Source organism: Callithrix jacchus, chromosome 6, assembly GCF_049354715.1.
Source record: "Callithrix jacchus isolate 240 chromosome 6, calJac240_pri, whole genome shotgun sequence".
Taxonomy (NCBI): domain Eukaryota; kingdom Metazoa; phylum Chordata; class Mammalia; order Primates; family Cebidae; genus Callithrix; species Callithrix jacchus.
Window position 1 is genome coordinate 152,843,071 of NC_133507.1, and position 7,280 is coordinate 152,850,350.

Genomic DNA, 7,280 nt, shown 5'->3' on the forward strand with positions numbered 1-7,280 from the left:
TGCTTAGCATCCAGCAGGATCTCTAAAATGCCCATAGAATTGAAATGGAAGCTCTTCGCGGTCCAACCCTAACAGCTGATGTCTACTGGGCAGCTGCAATATGCCAAGCCTGGTTCTGGGCTAATGCATGACTGGTTCACTGAGTCCTGGAGGCATGCACCATTATTCCCACCTTACAGGGAAGGAGATGGGGCTGCAGAGGGGAACTCCCAGCCAGCTAGGAGAGCAGCGAGCCCAGAGTTAGTAAGCACGTCCAGGAGGCGTGCCTGGCCTGAAGGCTGGCGTTGAGCCCGTCCTAAACCTTTTTTCCCCCCGGGGACAGCAGTGACAAGGAGCTACTTTCCTACCCAGCACACAGGGAGGCTAGGAGTCCCCAGCTGGATCCTAAGCCCTCAAGGCCAGGGTGAGGCGTCTTAACCTCCCCGCGCCCCACACCGGAGTCCCCTACCCCCAGAGCATCTAGGCCTGGTGTGCACAAGCAGACTAATAAAGGCTTGAGGACAAAAAGAGTTTTGAGTGATAGGTGAAAAAAGAAAGGAGATAGGGCTAAGGCAACAGGCTGGGCCAACAGGCCTTCCCTTGGTGGTGGGGAGCCCCCAGAGGTGGAGAAGGGGACACGGGGGAGCGGGGAGCACGGAGAAGGCCTCCAGAGCCACAGGCTCATCCGACCTCCTCCCCTAGTGGCTGGCTCTGCTCCCGATCCTGGGTAGCCCAACAGCTGGGCAAGGGGTCTGCCTGGGCCCGGGAAAGGCGCGGGGGCAGAAGGTAGCAGAGGTAGAAAAGGACCCCCTGCCTGCCTCTGACCCCAAAGACAAGTCTGAATGGGACCAGAGGGAAATGGCTGGGCCTTGGGGCGCCCCAAGGTCTTGGAGGGGACCAGGGTGTTCAGGTTTCCCACAAGACCAGGAGGGGCCGGCGACTCCCCCGGGAGGCTCCGCCGGGAACAGGCGTCCCGGGGGGTGAAGGTGACCCCCGTGGGCTCCGAAGCCCCGCCTCGGCTGTGCACAGCATGCATGGCGCGCTTGGGGAGCCTGGGAGCCCGTCTCGGAGGAACCGGGACAGGCGGCGGCGGGGCGGGCTCGGAGCGCCGAAGGGGTTAAGGCACCTGGGCCGCCGCCCCTGCCGGCCCCTCCTCCCGCGGCCGGGAAAAGGAAAGTCGCGGCGGGGGCGCAGCCCGGCCTCCGTCCCCGTCCGCCCGCCCGCCGTCCTGCCGGCCGGAGCCGCGGCGCCCAGAGCTGCGAGCCGCGCGCCCCTCCGCCGCCCCGGCCCGGGCCGCCATGTCGCTGTGGTGAGTGGGGCGCGGGGCCGTCGGGGGCCGGGGTGGGGGTGCGGGCCCGGGGCTCCCCCTCCTCCGCGGCTGCAGACGGGCGCCGGGACTCCCGGGATGGGAGATGCCCCCGGGCGCGCCGCGTCGGCCTCAGTTTCCCGGGGGCGGACGGGCTGGCGCGGCGGCGGCGGCGGGAGATGTCCGCGGTGCGCGGCCCCGGACCCGTGCGGGGCGGCGGGGGGTCTCGTGGCGCCACGCTCAGCTCCAGGACCCCGGCGGCTGGGACCCCAGGTCTCGTCGGCAGCCGGGTCCCCTCGCCCTTCCAGACTCTCGAGGGCCCCCTGCTCCCGGACCACCCTCCCCCGCTCTGGGCTTCCTTCCGCGGGAGCTCCGCTGCCGCCCGCCCAGCCCCTCTCCGCCCCTCCCGGGCTTTCCCTGCGGATGGAGCGGACCCGGCAGGTGGAGCGCCAGCAGCCCAGGGTCTCGCCCCCGTCCCAGCCTCGGTGGGCCGCTTCTCTGGAACCCCTAGGGCTGGCAGGGCCGGGTCCGGAGCCCTCCGCTCCCCTCCCCGGAAAGTTGTATCTTGAGTCACACCCCCCAGCCAGTACCTGAGGTTACCCTGTCTTCCTCCAACCACAGGCCCCAGCAACCTGGGCACCCTATGGGAAAAATGTCTCTCTGTAGGGCTCAGCCTGCATTCACCCTGGGTGCCCTCAGACCACCCCAGGCATCTCCATGGGCTCCCTGTCTCTCCTGCCACCCTGCTCCTCCCCCTTGGAGGTCAGCGCCATCTCTCTGCGAGGCCGGCCCTGGAAGGGCACTCTGCTGTCCGTGGAGCTCTCAGCCCCCAGGTCTTCACTGGGGAGGCTCGGACACGCGTCCTGGCAGCCGCCGGAGGGTGAAACGAGGAGAGGGGTCCTTCAGGCCAGGGCCGCAGGCCCCAGGGCTTGAGACCAACAGCACTCCTGGCAGAGAGCTCTAATTTCTGATTCTGAAATGGGTGTGGCAGGGGGGTCTCTTGGCAAGGAGGTTCCCTCAAGGGCTGGGACTGCAGAAGTGTCCCTTCGAGGTGGAAGGAACCCCAGAGGTGTAGCGGGGGACACGGGGGAGCGGGGAGCACAGAGAAGGGGAGTAGAGCTAGGGCCTCATGTGTTCTAATGGGGTGTTGTGAGCTGGGGATGTTAAGGGGGGTACAGGGCAGTGCCATGCTACAGGTGCCCACTGCATCCCGGGCCTCCCTCAACCATCAGGGCTGCTCTCTGTTGGGTCAGAAGGACCCCCTTCTCTAAGAAGGGGGAGGAGGGCCAGTCTTCCTCAGGTCCCAAGCTCCAGTGTGCCCCACATGTAATGGACCTACCAGGCGACACAGAGGGTCAGAGAGGGTTGCCCTCCCAATGACCCTGGCTCCGAGTCACCTGATGATACCGATGCTCCTGCCATGGGGGTTGCACAGGGAAATGAAAGCCATTGGGGGCTGAGTGTGGTGGCTCATGCCTGTAATTCCAGCACTTTGGGAGGCCAGGGCGGGCGATCACGAGGTCAAGAGATCGAGACCATCCTGGCTAACCCTGTCTCTACCAAAAATACAAAAAATTAGCTGGGCTTGGGGGTGCACGCTTGTAGTTCCAGCTACTTGGAAGGCTGAGGCAGGATAATCACTCAAACCTGGGAGGTAGAGGTTGCAGTGAGCTGAGATTGCGCCACCGCACTCCGGCCTGGCAATATATCGAGACTCTGTCTCATAAAAAAAGAAAAAAAGAAAGCTATTGGGGCTCCAGGGGTGGGGAACAGGGCAGAGGTCTCCACCCTAGCCTCTCCTGGTAAGGTGACAGCATTCCCCCAACTGCACACCCGCTCCCTGGTACTTTATATAGCACTCCAATCCTGTGGTTTTTTTTTTTTTTTGAGACGGAGTTTCACTCTTGTTACCCAGGCTGGAGTGCAATGGCGCAATCTCGGCTCACCGCAACCTCCGCCCCCTGGGTTCAGGCAATTCTCCTGCCTCAGCCTCCTGAGTAGCCGGGATTACAGGCACGCGCCACCGTGCCCAGCTAATTTTTTGTAATTCTTAGTAGAGACGGGGTTTCACTATGTTGACCAGGATGGTCTCGATCTGTTGACCTCGTGATCCACCCGCCTCGGCCTCCCAAAGTGCAATCCTGTGTTTTAGCCCCGTTTGGGGAAGAAGAAATTGTGGCTCAGAGAGGTTGTAAATCACTCATTCAGCTTGTAAGTGGCAGGGCCTGATTCCACAGTGCTCCTTGAGGAGAGGGCAGGGTGGGAGAGGGAGAGGGAGAAGGCAGAGTGGGAGAGGAGGCGGGACCCTCCTCTGACCACTCAGGGGCTCCGGGACTGAGTCTGTGCCCAGGTCCACTTGCCCATCTGGGGCTACCCAGCCTCCCAAGGGGGGGCACCGGCAGAGTTGTGGGCTCATGTTTTCTCAGTCCTCTGTACTGTCCACTCTCACCACAGGAAGAAAACCATCTACCGGAGTCTCTGCCTGGCCCTGGCCCTGCTCGTGGCCGTGACCGTGTTCCAGCGCAGTCTTACCCCTGGTCAGTTTCTGCAGGAGCCTCCGCCACCCACCCTGGAGCCACAGAGGGCCCAGAAGCCAAACGGACCGCTGGTGAACTCCAACAACTTCTGGAAGAACCCAAAGGATGTGGCCATGCCCATGACCGTGGCCTCTCAGGGGCCCCAGGCCTGGGATGTGACCACCACTAACTGCTCAGCCAACATCAACCTGACCCACCAGGCCTGGTTCCAGGGCCTAGAGCCGCAGTTCCGGCAGTTTCTCTTCTACCGCCACTGCCGCTACTTCCCCATGCTGCTGAACCACCCAGAGAAGTGCAGGGGCGATGTCTACCTGCTGGTGGTCATCAAGTCGGTCATCACGCAGCATGACCGCCGGGAGGCCATCCGCCAGACCTGGGGCCGCGAGTGGGAGTCAGCGGGCGGGGGCCGGGGCGCCGTGCGCACCCTCTTCCTGCTGGGCACGGCCTCCAAGCAGGAAGAGCGTGTACACTACCAGCAGCTGCTGGCCTATGAGGACCGCCTCTACAGCGACATCCTGCAGTGGGACTTTCTCGACACCTTCTTCAACCTGACCCTCAAGGAGATCCACTTCCTCAAGTGGCTGGACATCTACTGCCCCCACGTCCCCTTCATCTTCAAAGGCGACGATGACGTCTTCGTCAACCCCACCAACCTGCTAGAATTTCTGGCTGACCGGCAGCCACAGGAAAACCTGTTCGTGGGTGACGTCCTGCAGCACGCTCGGCCCATCCGCAGGAAAGACAACAAATACTACATCCCGGGGGCCCTGTACAGCAAGGCCAGCTACCCGCCGTATGCAGGTGGCGGTGGCTTCCTCATGGCCGGCAGCCTGGCCCGGCGCCTGCACCACGCCTGTGATACCCTGGAGCTCTACCCCATCGACGACGTCTTCCTGGGCATGTGCCTGGAGGTGCTGGGCGTTCAGCCCACAGCCCACGAGGGCTTCAAGACTTTCGGCATCTCTCGGAACCGCAACAGCCGCATGAACAAGGAGCCGTGCTTCTTCCGTGCCATGCTGGTGGTCCACAAGCTGCTGCCCCCTGAGCTGCTGGCCATGTGGGGGCTGGTGCATAGCAACCTCACCTGCTCCCGCAAGCTCCAGGTGCTCTGACCCCAGCTGGGCCACCAGGACAGGCCAGGGCACGTGCTCCTGAGCCCCCATCATATCGGGCTGGAATGGTAGTGCCCGGGCCTAGCCGTTGGTCCCCAAGGGGAGGTGGAGGGTGGAGGCCTCCGTGCCACTGGGTGTGCTGGGGTGCAGGTAGCCAGAGGGGGACCTCCCTGTGTGGATAATTCCAGGAAACAGGCCCAGGAACGGCTGGACCTGCCCAGTCTGGAGGCCCTCTCTGAGGAGTGACCTGGTCCATGGCTGGCCCCTCAAACCTGGTGGGAGGTCCTGGCGATCTCTGGAGGCACTCTGTGCGCAGGTACCTGGGCTAGGGTTGGCCTGATGAGTCTGTGGCCGCCCCTCATCTTCACAGGGAAGCGTCTTCTGCGAAATGCCTCAGTCTCCCTAGGGGCCAGGCAGGCCTGGCAGGAGAAACCTGACTCTGTGCAGGCTCACAGGCACCCCCCCAGTCCACGCGCTGGTCTCCCAGCAGGCTCTCTGCAGCCCCAGGCCTGCCTGCAGCCGGGCTGTCTCCCGTCTGGGGCCTCGGCTCCAGCGCCCCTGCTCCTGGCTGTGTCCTGTAACACCTAGAGGGGCAACCGCTCTGACTACCTCAGTGCCCCTCAGAACCTCCCACCCCACCCCATAACAGGGCAGAAGAGCAGCGCTCCTGGCCCCCCGAAACCCCAGTGCTGCTGACCCCAGCCCAAGGCGAGTCCCTCCCACAGTCCCCACCCCCCAGGCCTGGCTCCCTGGCCGGAGAGCAGCCGCTTTGGCCCTGGAAGTGGACATTCCTCTATTACTGTGAAGTCTTATTTATGAAGAATGTGGAGGGAGAAGGCTCCAGGCTTCAGGAGGGGGTTGTCCTCCCTGGCCCTCCTCCTTCCCTTCCCTCATTCCAGCTGCCTGTCCCCAGCACCCCCAGGCCCCTCACAGCCCCCTCCAGAGCCCTACCCCACCCCGCACCCTGCTTCTGCAGGGCCTGGTGGACCAGCGTCTGCCCTGTGCAGGGTGGCTCAGCCGTGGGGTGGGTGCAGAACGTTGCCACCTCCTACCTCAGCAGGGGTCACCTAGGAAAGATGGTGGGATCTACTATTTTCTCAATAAAATGGGCCTTTTTTTTTTTCTGGTGTGAAACTTCCTGTTCCCAGCTCCATCAGAGAGCCTGTCTGGGGCTGAGGTTGCCAGAGAGATTTCAGAAGACACAGTTTGTTCCTTGTTCTTGGCTGGGGGGTACACAAGGACTTGAAAGGATGTAGAGGGTGCTGAGTGCTAGGATTACAATGGGGATGGGGGTATGGCAACAGAAAGACGTGGGAGCTAGCAGTGCACCCCGCCCTTGCCTGTGCCCTGGTGGACAGCTGAGCTGTGGCTCAGGCGTGGGCCAGTATCTTCCTGTCCCTGCCAAGGGTGAGGCCAGAGTTGGCCTGAGGCTAATGTTTTGGTGGGTGGGATTAGATCAGGGTGCTGAGGCCAGTGGGTTCCCTGAGGTCCCTTCCAGTGAAAGCACTGAAGTGGCTTATGGCCCTATGCCGGGGACCTTGGCCCCAGCTGCTGACCTCCAGGATGGGGAGGGAGCTACCTGCCCCAGAAGAGTCATTCAGGCAGCAGTAGAGCAAGCCAGCGGCTCCCTGCCTGCACCCAGCGCAGGGGAATCCCAGAGGGGTCAGATGCCCCTGGAGGGAAAGGGGACAGCACTGCTCTTTCTCCCTCCCCAGCACGGGTCTTCCCACAGTTCCCTCTCAGCCAGCTGGCTGCATAATTTGCAGAGCCCAGTGCAAAATGAAGTCACAGGACCCTGGCTCTAAAACAGTATTAAGAATTTAAAAAAAAAAAAAGTGGCCGGGCGCGGTGGCTCACACCTGTAATCCCAGCACTTTGGGAGGCCAAGGCAGGTGGATCACCTGAGGTCAGGAGTTTGAGACCAGCCTGACTAACACAGTGAAACCCCATCTCTACTAAAACTACAAAAATTAGCTGGGCGTGTTGGCATGTACCTAATAATCCCAGCTACTCAGAGGCTGAGGCAGGAGAATCACTTGAACCCGAGAGGTGGAGGTTTCAGTGAACTGAAATCGTGGCATTGCACTTCAGCCTGGGCAACAAGAGTGAAACTCTGTCTCAAAAAAAAAAAAAACAATTTTAAGGCTAGGCGCGATGGTTTACATCTATAATCCCAGCACTTTGGAAGGTCCAGGTGGGTGGATCACAAGGTCAGGAGTTTGAGACCAGCCTGGCCAACATGGTGAAACCCCATCTCTACTAAAAATATAATAATTAGCTGGACATGGTGGTGTGTACCTGTAGTTCCAGGTACTCAGGAAGCTGAGGCAGGAGAATCACTTGAGC

At 61.8% G+C, this 7,280-nt stretch overlaps 1 protein-coding gene across 1 annotated transcript; it reads left to right on the forward strand.

Annotated features, from left to right (window-relative positions):
- Positions 1-1,179: 1,179 nt before the first annotated feature.
- B3GNT7 (UDP-GlcNAc:betaGal beta-1,3-N-acetylglucosaminyltransferase 7) lies at positions 1,180-6,055 on the forward strand. The gene is made up of 2 exons (XM_035306034.3): positions 1,180-1,288; positions 3,740-6,055. Exons 1-2 carry the CDS (start codon positions 1,278-1,280, stop codon positions 4,932-4,934), a joined length of 1,206 nt encoding a protein of 401 aa, XP_035161925.3. The 5' UTR covers positions 1,180-1,277; the 3' UTR covers positions 4,935-6,055.
- Positions 6,056-7,280: the final 1,225 nt, after the last annotated feature.